General features: G+C 38.4%; 3 protein-coding genes across 10 annotated transcripts in view; 2 read left to right on the forward strand and 1 right to left on the reverse strand.

The window, feature by feature from the left end:
- The window catches only part of LOC137405554 (progressive ankylosis protein homolog), a 45,878-nt gene extending 38,865 nt beyond the window's left edge, over positions 1-7,013 (forward strand). For 4 of the 5 annotated variants that reach the window (XM_068091834.1, XM_068091833.1, XM_068091836.1 and 1 more), the window contains 6 exons: positions 1,705-1,848; positions 3,159-3,284; positions 5,179-5,353; positions 5,494-5,617; positions 5,753-5,849; positions 6,892-7,013. In XM_068091834.1, the coding sequence (XP_067947935.1) occupies positions 1,705-1,848; positions 3,159-3,284; positions 5,179-5,353; positions 5,494-5,617; positions 5,753-5,849; positions 6,892-7,005 (780 nt within the window). In that variant the 3' untranslated portion in view covers positions 7,006-7,013. The remainder of the gene's footprint in view (positions 1-1,704; positions 1,849-3,158; positions 3,285-5,178; positions 5,354-5,493; positions 5,618-5,752; positions 5,850-6,891) is intronic. The other variant, XM_068091838.1, reaches the window with a different exon arrangement.
- LOC137405556 (progressive ankylosis protein homolog B-like) overlaps positions 1-12,468 on the forward strand; it is a 165,725-nt gene extending 153,257 nt beyond the window's left edge. For 3 of the 4 annotated variants that reach the window (XM_068091844.1, XM_068091840.1, XM_068091841.1), the window contains one exon: positions 12,258-12,468. The gene's annotated coding sequence lies outside the window, so the exon portion shown is untranslated. Of the gene's footprint in view, positions 1-7,049; positions 7,131-12,257 lie in introns of those variants that run through there. The other variant, XM_068091842.1, reaches the window with a different exon arrangement.
- Positions 12,469-15,249: 2,781 nt separating this feature from the next.
- LOC137406302 (uncharacterized) lies at positions 15,250-16,973 on the reverse strand. The gene is made up of 2 exons (XM_068092855.1): positions 16,763-16,973; positions 15,250-16,435 (listed from the first exon to the last, which is right to left on the reverse strand). The coding sequence occupies exons 1-2, from the start codon at positions 16,845-16,847 to the stop codon at positions 15,885-15,887; spliced, it is 636 nt and encodes a 211-aa protein (XP_067948956.1). The 5' UTR covers positions 16,848-16,973; the 3' UTR covers positions 15,250-15,884.
- Positions 16,974-17,199: the final 226 nt, after the last annotated feature.

The following is a 17,199-nucleotide window of genomic DNA, read 5'->3' on the forward strand; positions in this document are numbered from 1 at the left end:
TGAAATTTTGGACAATTTAACTGTCGACGCCTTTCTCAATGGACTACGTTGTTTCATCACCATATGGGGTTCTGTGATAAAGCTCTATTCTGACAATGGAACAAACTTTGTCGGCGCCAAGAATTTGTTGGATGAGGAAGCAAAAAGAGGCCTAAGCGATAGAGGCATAGAGTTTGTATTCAATTCCTCGATTGCAAGCCACCAGGGAGGCATTTGGGAGAGGCAGATCCGTACCATCAGAGCAGTGCTCAATGACATATTAAAGCAAAGCTCTAGACTCGACAGTACTTCTCTAAGAACAGCATTCTATGAAGTTGCTGCTATTGTCAACAACAGGCCCTTAGGAGCAATCAACATCTCTAACCATGAAGAAACACCAATCACATCAAACATGATTCTAACAGGAAGAAAGGAACCCACTGCGCCACCACCTAGAGATTTTGATGAGGCAATATACTGCCATGCTAGATGGAAAAGGGTGCAGTGGGTAGCTCAAGAATTTTGGAGAAAATAGAAGCTAGAATATCTAGACAACATCACGTGTCGTCAAACCTAGACGAAAGTTGAAGACAATTTGAAAGTCGGAGATGTCGTACTTATAGTCGAATCCAATGAGCCAAGGAACATGTGGCAAATAGGGCGAGTTGAAGATGTGTTCCCAGGTAAAGACGGTTTAGTGCGTAAAGTGACTGTGAGTCTGGGAAATTGTAACTTAGACAAGAAGGGGCGAAAGATGGCAGAACCAACTTATCTTCAACGTCCCATACAAAAACTAGTAAAACTCTTAGAGCATATATAATTCCCACTTACATTACCCATATTAAATTGTTTAATAGCAATCTCCGTTTGTGGTGCTAATTCAACTTTTGAGTTTAGTTTTTTTGGTTTTTTGTTGTTTTTAGCGTAGAACTTTAAATATTTTGTATTACTAACGCAACCTTCAAACCTATTGTTTTTTATTAGAATATGACCTTGGTATTACTACTATTATTTTGCAAAAAAAGGACATCTGTAGAGTCCAATTACTAACATGGTGCAGCGGAAATATAAAATCTATTAGAATTTATATTTGGTGGGAGTGTAAGAGAACCCTACTAACATTTCCTGTCTACTACTAACTCACCAATTTTATTGTCTTTTGTTAAGTAAAACATCGCTGTATCCGGGTCTAAGGTGCCACAAGGGTTGTTTCGACGTGTTTTGTTTCGATGTGTTTTGTTTCGACGTGTCTTGGCACGTTTTTACTTCCTGCAATTATACTCCATCCTAGCTTGGCATTATGAAATTTGAATTTCAATGAGTAACACGCAACCGATGACTTAATAGACCATTTTTCTGTTCAGAACACTTTGGCATTTATTGTTAATTTGTTTCGTTGGACTTTTTTATATAGCTGTGTGTGTTTTTAAAGACGGCAAAAGGTTTGTGTCAATAATTTTCTATTGTATATAACATCGTTATTTTTAGTATTGCTATGGAAGAATTTGTCGATCTGTTAATCAATTGTAGATTTCATGGTTTCAGTGTTGACTGAATAAAACAGCAACAAGTCATCTCCAAATCAGTTAATCAATTCCAGCTTAATACACTTGCCAGCTACGAACCTAGTGTAAACTGCTATATGAGGAACTATGAGTTGCTATGTCTGTGATGTTAACTCTATGAGTATTGCTTTACTGAGGGTCCCATCTGTTCTGCTTATAGAAGCCACTAACTGTATCCAAGGCGCTGCGCTTCTGGATGCCTCTGGCTTGTGTTAGACTGGTGCAGGATATTAGTAGGCCCCTTCTCAACCTGGTTGTTTCTAGGAATCTCTCAGTAAAGGTTGGCAAGGAGGCAGCAGCTAAGGTTAGATCAGTTTTTAGAGGGACACTTGTCCGATGATACATGTGATGGCATTCACTTGTCCGATGGTACATGTGATAGCATTCACTTGTCCAATAGTACATGTGATGGCATTCACTTGTCCAATAGTCCATGTGATGACATTCACTTGTCCAATGGTACATATGATGGCATTCACTTTCCAATAGTACATGTGATGGCATTCACTTGTCCAATGGTACATGTGATGGCATTCACTTGTCCAATGGTACGTGTGATGGCATTCACTTGTTCAATGGTACATGTGATGGCATTCACTTATCCAATAGTACATGTGATGGCATTCACTTGTCCAATAGTCCATGTGATAACATTAACTTGTGTAATGGTACATGTGATGGCATTCACTTTGCCAACTTTCATATTCAAATACCGTAAATTCCGGCGTATAAGTTAAGGTCTAAATTTGGGTTTAAAATCTTGGTTTTGACGTGTACCTGCTGTATAAGTCAACCCCCTTTTCTGGTTCAAATCGTTTGACCGGTATGGTTCAGTCGGCATCAGAGATAGACGATGTGTAGCTGAGGAAATGGCTTTCAAAATGCCACCAGCAAAAGCGCCCTTGTTTTTGTGCTGTCAGCAATGCGTACAACAGTTAACAAAAGCATGAGAGACAACAGTTTTAGTGAAAAACACAAAGCACGAAAAACAATACTTCATCATCGTATTTGCCTGCTTTGCCAGTAGAAAGAAACTGGCACCGGTAATGATATCTACGTTTTTAACAGAAAAGCCACGCCGTAAGACAGATTTTTCTCAGGAATCGTGATTCATGTACAAAAAAAGGATGGGTGGATGACAGTGGATGTGTCAAACGGATTACCAAAATGTGGGCTTGTAGGCAGATACTACGGAAAAAAGCATTAAATACGAAAAAACCATGTTATTCAACAAGACAATCCTAGCGATGACATTTTGAATTGTGAAAAATGGGACTTTGCATTTGATTCATCTCATGTTGATCAGGATTACTAGTATTCTCTATTTCATAAATAAATCCCATGTATCATGCGATTTTCATTTGCGACGGTTTTTCGAAGTTGAGTTTTACTAGAATTCATGTCATGAAAAACATGACCGCCATATAAGTCACGGATGGATTTTTGAACTTGAAAGCTGGTGTCATATTTTTGACTTATACGCTAGAATTTACAGTAAGTAGGATATATCTTTGCTAGGACCTATTTTATAGAATGTTTTACATGAAGATGTAAAAGATTTATGACCATGAACAACATCATGTGGAGATTCATCTCTACTTCATGATATTGCAGGCGATTGCAGTTTTGACGGCTGTCTACCCAACAGGTAGATTTCTGTTTTCTTGGCTCAATGACCTCAGGACCATCCCACCTACCTTTCACAAAGACACCCCGCAACACAGTAAATTTAAAATGAAGGTAAACTTGTCCTTTATACGATTATATTGCAGGGCATTATGGGTAGGCTCACTCACCTTGAACTCTACTGGTTGTTACTCTCTTTTGCAATTCTGAGCTATATTGTGATGACTTTAGAGAGGCATTATTAGTTAAATCTAAGGCTAAATTAAAAAAATATTCTCCATCTTTTCTTTTTAAAAGTTGACTTGCAACAAAATTCACATTACAGTTATTTGGTATCATAAGATTCACCATGTCTTACTCTGTTGTGTTGTAGGTGCAAAATACAGTGAAACTCGGATAACTCGCCCTCGGATATCTCGAACACATGGCTAACTCGAACGGATTTGTTTGGTCCGTTCCCACGCAATGATAAATTGCATTAAATAACTCGACCTTAATTTTGTTAACTCGAACAGTTTTTTTGCCCAATGGCTACCGAGACGGTTGTTATCGCTTTAGAATATCACTTTATTATATCACTTTATTCCAAGGAGAAAAATATGTCTGTTTTTTCTGAGAGTTTCAACCGCGATCAGGTTTTGCCTATTTTAATCTGAAAACGTTCTGGCAGTCACATCACCTAAAACAAACAAACGAATCTCAAGTAATAAAAGGAAAATATTTATACTTTCTGATAAAAATTGTTAAAACATTACATGAGAGGTCCCTTAACTTGCAACAAGCAATCAATGCTTTTGGTTTATATATAGTTTGTATATGTACTGATAAATACAATAATACATGCACTTTTGACAGTGGTTTCATAACTTGAACGCTCTGATAAATCCAACACTTTCTCTCGGTCCCGTGAAGGTCGAGTTAGCCGAGTTTCACTGTATATGGGAATGTGATTACAAGCTCTTAAAAGCGCAACAACGAAATGTTAATCGCAGCCACACGAGACCGCTGTAGTTTGGATTCGCTTTCCAAAATAGCTCAAATTGGATGTAGTTGTTACAGGATGGTTACTGTTTACACTTTCATGCAAACTTATTCGTCGAAATATTTTCACAAATATACTTCACGCATTCAATAAAACTATGTCTATTGTTCTTACGCGTCTGTTTTATCATCATTGTAATGCTGTCACTTTTAGCACTGATATCTTATAACTTACCGTAAAAGTTCGTGAAACTTTTTAACCTTAGCTCGAAGGAGTACATATCATTGTCTGATAATCATGACGAGCCTGTTGGTCACCTGTGATAATCGAAAAGTGCTGCAAAAATTATTTTCGAAGTATTGGGTCACATGATCAGATTATGATTAGATAATGCCGAAACAAAACTGTAAAGTAGCGAGCATCTATATTTGATACGGGGTCTTTGGTGAAACCCGAAGTGTTTGTCATAAACTAGTGCTACGATAAGTTTATATTCAGCTTTTTATTGGCCTTTCAATTCACGTGAGAACATCACGTGACAAGACGATAACCAAACTGTAATGAATACATCAGATAAATAAACAGATTCCAATCTACGGCGGCTTTTCGTTTTTTAGCTTTTAAGAGCTTGTAATCACATTTCCACATATTTGGCATCTACAACACAGCAGAGTAAGATATGGTGAATCTTTTGATACCAAATAACTGTAATGTGAATTTTGTTGCAAGTCAACCTTTAAGGATATCTGCTTGAGTGCCACTATCAGAGTTGATTGTCAGCAAAGTGCAACTGCCTCTGGTGTCTCGTGTAACATTGTGTGCATGCTTATATAATCCATTTATTTAAAAAACATGTTAAAGCCAAGATTTTATGTTAGAAAGATAAAAATTAATTTGATCAAAGTTGACGTGGAGTTGTCACAACTTGGTTATTTAGAAGATAACTGCCTACATGAAGAGGCTCATGCTATTACCCCTGTGAATGAATCTGCAGACTTAAAACCAGTATTCGTGTCTGTGTTACAGATTCTCAGCATGTTTGCCTTTGCCTGTACAGCTTCCGTGTTCACCATCAGTGCCATCCTCTTCATCATTCCTGGTCCAGGATTTGCCATCATGCACACTATTGTTGGTCTCAATGTAGAGCTCGCCCAGCTCAGCCTTCTGCCTCTCAAGATCTTCTCCGGCATCTGCTTGTGTGGTGGGTTGTAGTAGTCATGGCAACCATCAGTTATGAAAGAGTGGGAAATATTTGCTGTAAAAAGCATGGATAATTCTATTCTGTAGCTTCTGGTCATAAGGAAGACTTTGTGTAACCTCACTGTGTTATCATACTTTCAGTTGGACTTCGGGCTCATCTCTCAGGAGTTCTGATCTTGAAGAAAAAAACGTTTTACTTGACGCCAAGCGCTATTGGCAGACTCATAGGTTTGATAATCTTCATTGCGAGCCTCTCTCATACTCGGTGAGTAGTACTTTGTGTCTTTTCATGTGTCAGAGTTAATAGTACTAGTAGAGTACAGTTACTCCATACTCTTAACTCTCACCCATGCACAGTTACTAGTACTTCGAGTAACTATAAATTTTCTCTCTCTTCCAGGTTATCCGGTGCTGTCCTGGGTATAACAGTGCTACTCCTCTCATTTGTGGTAGAGGTTATTTTAGTAGTAGCAGCGGCACTACTAGTAAGGTTTAAGGTATGTGTGTAACCTTGACCCATGTGTAACCTTGTATGCATTTAAAAAGAATTTCACATTTCTTGTCAAGGACATGGTTAGCGCTTCTACAATTTATATTAATCTTGTAAGGAGTTGTCTACCTATAATAAGCCACAAGATGAGAATTTGTAAATTTTGCTAGTTTTCATTGTGGTCACTTGCAACTTTACGCTTTCATCTTTTAAGGTGCTAGCGCGCCGCAGATCTTTCCGTAACCTCAGTTTCACCTTGCATGATGCTGAGGGAGGAGATGGTGTCAACATAACTTTGACAAAATTTGGAAGTAATAAAAATGCAGTTTATCAGCAGTTTCTATGAAGTTTCTTAGATAACTAAATAGTTGGATCAGCTTGGGACATGATCAGAAGGCTATATTAGTGAGGGTCATTTTAAAGAACCGTTTTACCTGCAAGACCTTTAAGCAGTAGATCTCTCATCTTCGAATAGATGATCATGCAAATCAGGGAAATCATAATGAACCAAATATTTTACTGATAAACTACAACTAAATCTGTAATCAAACTGACTACGGAATATAAACTTCACTTAATATACGGTAATACTTGTACTTGATGAAACGTTAATGCTAATTCACCCGTTGTTGTCAGCACAGTCTCTATTGTATAGTATTTATACCTCTGCTGTTGCATGATACACCAAGCATCTTTTAGAGATTTCGTGTTCAGAGTTGTATAAACTGTTCCTTTTATACGGCACTTGACAGCCATAACATTCTGACTTGCCTAGCCTTTATCTTCTCCAGCAAGATCTCTATTAGTGTGCGTTCGGTATACAACTACTGGCTCTTGTTGAGCTGAAAGGTATAGCTTGAGATACTGTGTTTAAAATAAATGCATGTTTTTAAAAACAAAAATTTTCAACTTGAATGAGAACATTGATATTTTGTTATTAGCCCAACACATCTGCCGCTAGAAAATGAACTTTTGGCAGCAGTCTTTAGAAGTTTTGTTTGTATGAGCAGTTGTGTCTCCTTTTATGTTATTAGACTGTATGATTACAGCCCAACCTGACCCTCACACCAACGTGCTTGCGGAAGAAAAATGAAGATCAAGCAGAAGGAGAAGAAGTTCAGCCGCTTTCAGCGCCGGCACAAGACACGAGGACTCGCGTATAAAAAGACACGAGGACTCGCGTATAAAAAGACACATCTTGTCGGAGGTTATTAATTTAAATATTTGTATATTCTCAGGCTATTTCTCTGTAGAGTATAACTGTACTGGACAGAGACTAGACAGTCACAGCACTCTTACAGCCTTTCCTAGTCACTGGAATATTGTTCTTTACTCTGCTATGTATGTCGCTGCTCTGGTCATGTTAGCAGTAAATCCTGTTGTGTCCTGCATTGCTGAACTTGCTTGTAGGTCACCCACAGGTCTTTCTCCCTCCATTGATAAATTTAGCCGATTGCCCTTTGCAGGGCATTGCATCATTCTCTCTGCTTTTTCATCCTATCTTTATTGTTCCACCTTCTCAGTCTTTTCCGCACGCATTCCAATGTTAAATATCTAACTGCCGCCTTGAACATCTCGTTCACTTAATCCGTTGTTCCTGACAATAGTGGGCAGGCCCAAATTCTAATATTACATCATCATAATTTTAATCACTATTTTAGTAGCTTATATTTTTGTCTGTTTTTGGCTCACTTATTGTTGATAAATCGTGACATGATTGGTTGTTCTTAACCAATCATGCGAAGTTAAAGGAATATTTGCTTATTTGATGTGAATAACATTAAGAGAGTCAAGTTTACTTATAGATAAGCCTTTGATTGGTCAGAATGAGACTAAGCAAGAGATAAACACCCGGAGTCAACTTAATATTCAGCAGGTCAAGTAGACAACAAATATCAATTAAAAAATGAGACAAGGAAGAAATGACTTCAGGTTACAATCAGGACTACTGCACTGAAGATGTTACATATTGCAGTAGGGTCTATGTTTGAGGATGTTGCATATTGCAGTAGGGTCTATGTTTGAGGATGTTACATATTGCAGTAGGGTCTATGTTTGAGGATGTTACATATTACAGTAGGGCCTATGTTTGGGGATGTTACATATTACAGTAGGGTCTATGTTTGGGGATGTTACATATTACAGTAGGGCCTATATTTGGGGATGTTACATATTACAGTAGAGCCTATGTTTGGGGATGTTACATATTACAGTAGGGCCTATATTTGGGGATGTTACATATTACAGTAGAGCCTATGTTTGGGGATGTTACATATCACAGTAGGGTCTATGTTTGAGGATGTTACATATTACAGTAGGGCCTATGTTTGGGGATGTTACATATTACAGTAGGGTCTATGTTTGGGGATGTTACATATTACAGTAGGGCCTATATTTGGGGATGTTACATATTACAGTAGAGCCTATGTTTGAGGATGTTACATATTACAGTAGAGCCTATGTTTGGGGATGTTACATATTACAGTAGGGCCTATATTTGGGGATGTTACATCTTACAGTAGGGCCTATGTTTGGGGATGTTACATATTACAGTAGGGTCTATGTTTGAGGATGTTACATATTACAGTAGGGCCTATGTTTGGGGATGTTACATCTTACAGTAGGGCCTATGTTTGGGGATGTTACATATTACAGTAGGGTCTATGTTTGAGGATGTTACATATTACAGTAGGGTCTATGTTTGGGAATGTTACATATTACAGTAGAGCCTATGTTTGGGGATGTTACATATTACAGTAGGGCCTATATTTGGGGATGTTACATATTACAGTAGAGCCTATGTTTGGGGATGTTACATATTACAGTAGGGCCTATATTTGGGGATGTTACATATTACAGTAGAGCCTATGTTTGGGGATGTTACATATTACAGTAGAGCCTATGTTTGAGGTTGTTACATATTACAATAGGGTCTATGTTTGAGGATGTTACATATTACAGTAGAGCCTATGTTTGGGGATGTTACATATTACAGTAGGGTCTATGTTTGAGGATGTTACATATTACAGTAGAGCCTATGTTTGAGGATGTTACATATTGCAGTAGGGTCTATGTTTGAGGATGTTACATATTACAGTAGGGCCTATGTTTGGGGATGTTACATATTACAGTAGGGTCTATGTTTGAGGATGTTACATATTACAGTAGGGCCTATGTTTGGGGATGTTACATATTACAGTAGGGTCTATGTTTGAGGATGTTACATATTACAGTAGAGCCTATGTTTGGGGATGTTACATATTACAGTAGGGCCTATATTTGGGGATGTTACATATTACAGTAGAGCCTATGTTTGGGGATGTTACATATTACAGTAGGGCCTATATTTGGGGATGTTACATATTACAGTAGAGCCTATGTTTGGGGATGTTACATATTACAGTAGGGCCTATATTTGGGGATGTTACATATTACAGTAGAGCCTATGTTTGGGGATGTTACATATTACATTAGAGCCTATGTTTGAGGATGTTACATATTACAATAGGGTCTATGTTTGAGGATGTTACATATTACAGTAGAGCCTATGTTTGGGGATGTTACATATTACAGTAGGGTCTATGTTTGAGGATGTTACATATTACAGTAGAGCCTATGTTTGGGGATGTTACATATTACAGTAGGGCCTATGTTTGGGGATGTTACATATTACAGTAGAGCCTATGTTTGAGGATGTTACATATTACAGTAGGGCCTATATTTGGGGATGTTACATATTACAGTAGAGCCTATGTTTGGGGATGTTACATATTACAGTAGAGCCTATGTTTGAGGATGTTACATATTACAATAGGGTCTGTTTGAGGATGTTACATATTACAGTAGAGCCTATGTTTGGGGATGTTACATATTACAGTAGGGTCTATGTTTGAGGATGTTACATATTACAGTAGAGCCTATGTTTGGGGATGTTACATATTACAGTAGGGCCTATATTTGGGGATGTTACATATTACAGTAGAGCCTATGTTTGGGGATGTTACATATTACAGTAGAGCCTATGTTTGAGGATGTTACATATTACAGTAGGGCCTATGTTTAGGGATGTTACATATTGCAGTAGGGTCTATGTTTGAGGATGTTACATATTACAGTAGAGCCTATGTTTGGGGGTGTTACATATTACAGTAGGGCCTATATTTGGAGATGTTACATATTACAATAGGGTCTATGTTTGAGGATGTTACATATTACAGTAGGGCCTATGTTTGGGGATGTTACATATTACAGTAGGGCCTATATTTGGGGATGTTACATATTACAGTAGAGCCTATGTTTGGGGATGTTACATATTACAGTAGAGCCTATGTTTGAGGATGTTACATATTACAGTAGGGCCTATGTTTGGGGATGTTACATATTACAGTAGGGTCTATGTTTGAGGATGTTACATATTACAGTAGAGCCTATGTTTGGGGATGTTACATATTACAGTAGGGCCTATATTTGGGGATGTTACATATTACAGTAGAGCCTATGTTTGGAGATGTTACATATTACAGTAGAGCCTATGTTTGAGGATGTTACATATTACAGTAGGGCCTATGTTTAGGGATGTTACATATTGCAGTAGGGTCTATGTTTGAGGATGTTACATATTACAGTAGAGCCTATGTTTGGGGGTGTTACATATTACAGTAGGGCCTATATTTGGAGATGTTACATATTACAGTAGGGTCGATGTTTGGGGATGTTACATATTACAGTGAAGTTTATGTCTGGGGGTGTTTTTTTGTGGCTGTGTTGAAAAATCAAGTTACAAAAAGTAAAGAAGTAAAAAATAAACAAAAGAAATAAAAATGATATTTCTAAACAAACAGAACTTAAAAAATACATTCTACATTTCCTCATTGCTAACATTTTATTCTGAAACTCAGAATAAGTAACTCGGTGAGTGTAATTTCTTCAAAATTATCATATCATCAGGTCTTGTAAGTCCTTACTTTCCAAGTCTCTCAAGGAGTTTTCACTCAATTTCCATCAGAATTTGAACTCGCAGTGTTTTATAGCAATGATATGAAATCGCCCACAAGGATTGGCGATGTCTATCATATGGGCGGGGTTCAATGATCCAGCGCTGTTGGGATTGTGCTAGCCTCGGTTTCGGGGCTAACACAATTCTCATGGGGCGGTCGTCTTGCCTTATTAGGTCTTTGGGTCTAGCTTATTATCGCAGATATGCGTCAATCGCGGATAACAAACCATGAATCAGCAAACCTCGAATTTCTACAGTGTACGGGTAATACCTAACCAGAAAAATGGATCCATGGAAAATAAAATCTTTCAAATTACCTATTTTTACTAATTTTGAGATTCATAGGGATCTTAGTATATGCTTAAAGTTAAATATAATTTGCCCGAAATCACCCGAACAATGGCCTTTTTCCTCTAGTTTCTGATTAATCTTTTGCCACCCATACCATAAAATGACCAAAGTCTTTCATCGTGACATTGTTTGACCTGGCCAATAAGGTAGGACAGCAGGCAAAGCTGTACAGTGTAGTTTTCATACTCTAAACCTAAAACCAAATTTGGGCTATTTCACAATGGCGACTATTAATATCACGAATGCTTTTGAATGGCAACTGACTGATCATAACAGTGACGATATTGGGCAACTATATTTATTTGACAAGAAAATGAAACCAACAGAACAGTAAAATAACCACCATTGTTCATAATATTTGTAAATTTACTAGGGGCTTTATTCAGCATGTTACTTAGTTCTGGCGCCATATTTGACACCCAACAGATCGAGCTCTGTTCATCTCAACAGAGCTTGATCATGAAACCCCGCCCACTTGATGGCCGTAACCAATCCTGTGGGGAGTTTTATATCATTGTTTATATCGAGTTCATCGCAGTTCTATCATCATTCGAGTCATTCAGAGATCCAAGTTGTCTCCTTTACATAAAGTAGTAAAGTTCTTATCATTCCTCAGCTATTCCTTCTTGTACTCAATTGAATCATCTATTACACTCTGTTTGATGCTGTCAACCAGGTCTTATTTTGCAGGCAGCTCGTGTTACCAGGAAACACAAACTACACGTTGACAGACTATGGGTGAACCACACGAGTTTGTGCCAAAGGTTTCTCATACACAGTAAAAGTTTAAATGGACCTCATGCCTGTCATTGGCTGTTAAAATAGATTATCAGTGTAACAGTGTTATATGTGTGGGCTATCAGTATAATGCAGTGTTATATGTGTGGGTTATTAGTGTAACACGGTATTATATGTGTAGGTTATCAGTGTAACACGGTATTATATGTGTAGGTTATCAGTGTAACACGGTGTTATATGTGTAGGCTATCAATGTAACATATTGTTACAGGTGTAACTATGAGTTGCTAGTAGTGCGCACACCCTAACACCAGCTCACTCTCTATAGAGTCATATGATATTTTTTAATATAGATGATTTTTGTGCTTGACATTCTTTTTGTATATATGATGGTGCTATGTAGGCCAGTAATTGCTCGATGATCGCTTTTATACAAGGAACCTAGCATAGAATTGCCAGCATTCGCATATGAACATTATATTTTATGTGACTCTTGTTAGATAAAATTAATTATTTTATTCAATACATGCTTGCATCTGTGATAGAACATCCGCTGTATTGTCTCGTGGCTCCATTCTGGAGGAGAGAGTTTTGTGTGATTAGCAACCTTTCAATATTTCGCAAGACATGCTTAGAGCAGCCCGTTTGCACTTGTTTTGCGAGTACAGTACGTACGCCTCTTTGACACACAAATTCAGTCTGTAGTTCTCAGGCCATCCCTAACCGCGTGTCAAGTACCTAAATTGTTAGCTAGCCCCTTGTAGTCTTGAAACAGCTTGCAATAAATATTTCAATCAATAAAATTTTCATTCTTGCACTTCAAATTAAAATTTAATACAATTGAAGAAAATGGCAACAGCTGCTTTCAGTTTGCTATTACATTTCATTACGCTGCGGCTGCCGCAGGGAGCAGCAGCCTGTCTTGGTGGTTCTTCCTTATTGGTCTATTTATTGCTGGGTGCAAGTGAAATGTTGCTAGATAACACATGAGCCTCTCTTACACGCAACTTAGAGATGTAATAAAAACTCAGAGCAATTCAAATAAATCATATGAACGGATGAGGCTCCGGTGGCTTCAGGATAGCTCGTCAGAGCTGGCTATGTGTCAGCGCAAGGAGACACCTATGGCGGTTGCCTAAAGTGATATTACTTAGCCTGTATAATGGATTTATTTTCTAGCGAAACAGCTAGCTACCATGAGTACTTGCTTGTGGTAAAATTACAGCTTCTATGGAAACCTCTATTAAAATGTCCTTGGTTAACTGTCGATAACCTGAAAAATTGGGCTGGGTAGAAGCTGCCATCACTGGTAGCATTGCACACACTGGTGTCTCAAATTCACAGGCACAACTCAGCTATTAACTATTGGCAATACGACAACCTAGGCTAGGTACCAGCAATTATGGCAACCTAGGCTAGGTACCAGCAATTGTGACAACCTAGGCTAGAGACCAGCAATTGTGACAACCTAGGCTAGGTACCAGCAATAATGACAATTTAGGTTAGGTAGCATTAATGATGACAACCTAAGCTATGCGACAGCAAGTGTAACAACGTCAGCTACGTGACAACAAGTGTGACAACATCAGCTACGTGACAGCGACCATGACAATTTAAACCTACACCAATAGCTAAACTGAAGCCCATCGAAAGGATGATGCTGTAGCATAAGGTGTCGTAAGACCTGTTTGGTCCTATCAGATTTCGAGTTTGTAAGTTGGAGGCTATCAGTTACTCGAGCTCTCTTGTTGCTCGGTAGGCTCATAAAGGCTCACAGCAACAGCGGTGCTAGCCTCAGACGCCTTCCTAGCATCAATTTTGTCTCGAAGAGGGGCGTTACAGACTGCCCACTAAATGGTTTACATTTGGGTAGTGCCACCTAGACTTCTTTTTACCTCTCAGCAACATAATTAAAATCATTAGAGCAGGTGATAAATATGATGCAGCCGAAAGAGGCTGCGAGAATTCGATTGATGGGCCAAGTTATTGCGTTGTCTGTAATGAGGAGCATGTTTTGTGTTGTCACGTAGGTCATGGGTCACAACAGTGCAGGGCTCTTATTGGCTGCATCAGTACTGACCTCCGATACAAACTAACTGCATGTATGCCATTTTAGCTGCCTGTCACTTCCCTTTTCTATCTCATATTGAATATGACAGTCATCAAAATTTCAAAAGGTTGTCATAAAATGCAATATATAGAAGGGCTGATCGAAAATTTGGTATCTTAAAAAAAAAATGGTTGTTTGGAAAATTATTAATGTTAAAAAGTTTAAGTTTTATTTGCAGTCAAACCACAAGCCTCCCCCCCCCCCTCGCTTATAGGTTAACTATATCGAGCCACTGAAATATTGTTTCCTGCTATACTATTGGATAACCCTCCGTCAGCTCTGTGGTCGTAGTTGAACAGCGTTGAATCCACAAGTCTAACATTTATTGGAATATATTAATAGTAAAATAAATTGAAGTAATACATACATTCTATGTAATATCTATCGATTACCCTTAGCACTTTATGACCTGGTGAATGTATTCAGATTTGCTGCACCAACTCCACATTTAAACAATAAATTCATCACTGATGTCCAACTCATGACTCATAATTTATTTAGAGGTAAAGTCTATAAACAAGAATCAGTAGTAAATTGCTTGTACAGATAAATAGCTATATTATGATTTTTTGTTTCTATTATTAGGATGGTGCTGACGCTGCCAATCTTGTTAAAACTACAGATGCCACTTCGCTTCCTCGCTACTACAACGTTGAGGTGTAATGCTGTTCATCTCTCGTACGTGACAACTGCACGTACGCCAGTTCACTACGCTATGTGGCTTCAAGGAAATAACTCTACTTACAGGAGTTGGAGTCGATGTTTGCCTTGAGCATTATGATAGCAGCCGGTTCACTCATAAATCATTAAAACTTTTAAAAGGTTTTAAAGAAGACTACTGAATTCTCGAGTTGACCAATCGGTCAGATCGAGTGAGATTAACTCACACGGCTCCAGATGGTTGCCCAACCATGTTCCTCTGTTGTACAGTAGTTTACTTTCTTTTCGTTAATCATCTCACTTTGATAGAAAGAGTACTCTATATTCAGAGGCAACTAATATTGGCCTGGCGTATGGCCTGCTATTTGTCCAGGAGTTCTCCCCACCTACATACAACAAGTGAAATACAGTACTACACTAAACATTTTTGTCAAAGCGTCTCTTATTTCTCCCATTAGGAAATATTCTGCTTGGTTCTTAGAGAAGTGCCTCAACTCCTTGGCTATTGTCACTGCATACGCCAACAACTCAGTTGAACCTTTTTGGGTCTAGGAATCATTTGTTGCTAGTATAATTAGTGACTCACTGCTACTGAGTTTGCTATAAATATGATTATTGCTTTTAGTTTAGAATTCTGTAATTGACCTAATGCTATATTCATTGGACTTTCTCCAACTTTATGTAACTCAAATGCACATCTCTACATTCAAATGCATCACAATACCGGTAATCTTCAATAATGCTTTACACAGTAAGGTTAGACTCGGTTATCTCTTCCAGCATTCAATTTATTGCTCCTTCGTATCTCCTGATCTCTGTAATCTTCTCATATGATAAGTAAACAACTGTTGTTTACCAAAATAATTTTATTACCAACAAATAATATATCTAGTTGACAAATGGGCATCATATGCTCTTGACAGAAGTGGCTAGTAAATACCCTCTGAGATCAATGTCTTACTAGCGTGTATCGCTCACTTAGACTGAGCTAAAGGAAAAAGGAAAAGCATTAGATGCAAGGTTAGAGATTGCTGGGTGCTACGGTGCGGCTTGGGCAGTTTTACTGCCCACACACGTAGCTGCCTGCCCACACACATAGCTGCACAAAGTTAAACGTGTTTTGCAAAAGTCTTTGCAACAGAATGCAGAAAATAAAGTGAAGTGGCTAACATATGTTTAGTGAGCTGCTAGGCATTGCCAAGCCCACCCGTCGACGATGTTGTTTCTTCACAGAGACGATTACCACAAACTTTTTCAAGTCCGTGCAGCAAAGAGGTTAGAAAGTTGGAGTTGCTCCGCTTTGCTCTGGCTAACTGTTTAGGCATCTCGGGTAGTAACACCTTTGTCCTCCATCCAAACCTTCTGCCGGTTCGCGTGTACATTGCCTGCACGTGGGGCTCATTTAGTCTCGCCAAATCGCTGTTGAACAGCGCCTTAATTCCGCTGCCAAAAACTTGCTGTTGCACCGCATTGCCCCTGCTTTCCCATGCTGCAGTTAGCATCTGATTAAGAATTGTTACTGTTTGCTGCAGATCACATGTTTCTGATTGGTAAAGACATTCTCGCAAAATGCTTGACATCTCATAGACTTGATACCATGCCATGCGTCTATTGAAGAGCTCTTTGAATAGTTTTTGTTCCATGAGTCCCCCTTCTTTGCAATAGTCTGTGTTCCTTTCGCAAAACTCCAAGAACGATCTCAGTGCCTCTACATCTATCTTGTTCTCAAGATCATGAGCTAAAAGTAAAAAATATACATTGTTACCAAGTCCAGTGTTCTGCCCAAGTCAGCATTCTCTGATGTATTGAATCAAAAAGTTTTTGTTCAACTCTAGACATCAATATTTGAAGCGGGTAGCAGTTAGTTTGACAGCAATACAAAACTAGTATTAGCGGTATGAAAGGTTGTAAAAAATTTTATAAATCTAAGTTTTACGTAATTGTCTGAGCTAGAAAGCAATCATTAATATAAAAATATAACAAAACGTGTAAGGCAAAGCATTTAAATTAATTACTTACAATTACTTATTTTGACCGCTGTAATGTTAAATAAAGTCATACTTACTAAAAATAGAGGTCTGTATGGGTGCTGCCAAAACTCCAGTGGCGGCGAAGAGAGTTACCAATAAGAATGTCTGTGTGTGTTGCATGCTGGAAGGTCTCTGCAAGGAATAGCACAGCTTAAGGTCAGCTGGTAAAATGGAGGCAATCCCTTGGATAGACAGTAAATAAGGATTGCCTCCGGTAATGCTTTCAAGATGAAAAGAGTTAATGTAAGCCGTATCCGCTATAAATAGTGCTCGTGCCCAGTGATGACCGGCGAATTAAACTAGACTGCTCATGCGCGTCTCCAGGCCATGTATATTTTAATATTCATGTGGTTTACCATTTATTATCTTTTTATAATATTATTTTATTAACACTGATACGCGACTCCCTGAGAACTTGCATCAAACGAAACTTGTTTTGCAGAACGGCTTAAGAACAAGCTGGCAAGAGTAC

Source organism: Watersipora subatra, chromosome 10 (genome assembly GCF_963576615.1).
Source record: "Watersipora subatra chromosome 10, tzWatSuba1.1, whole genome shotgun sequence".
Taxonomy (NCBI): domain Eukaryota; kingdom Metazoa; phylum Bryozoa; class Gymnolaemata; order Cheilostomatida; family Watersiporidae; genus Watersipora; species Watersipora subatra.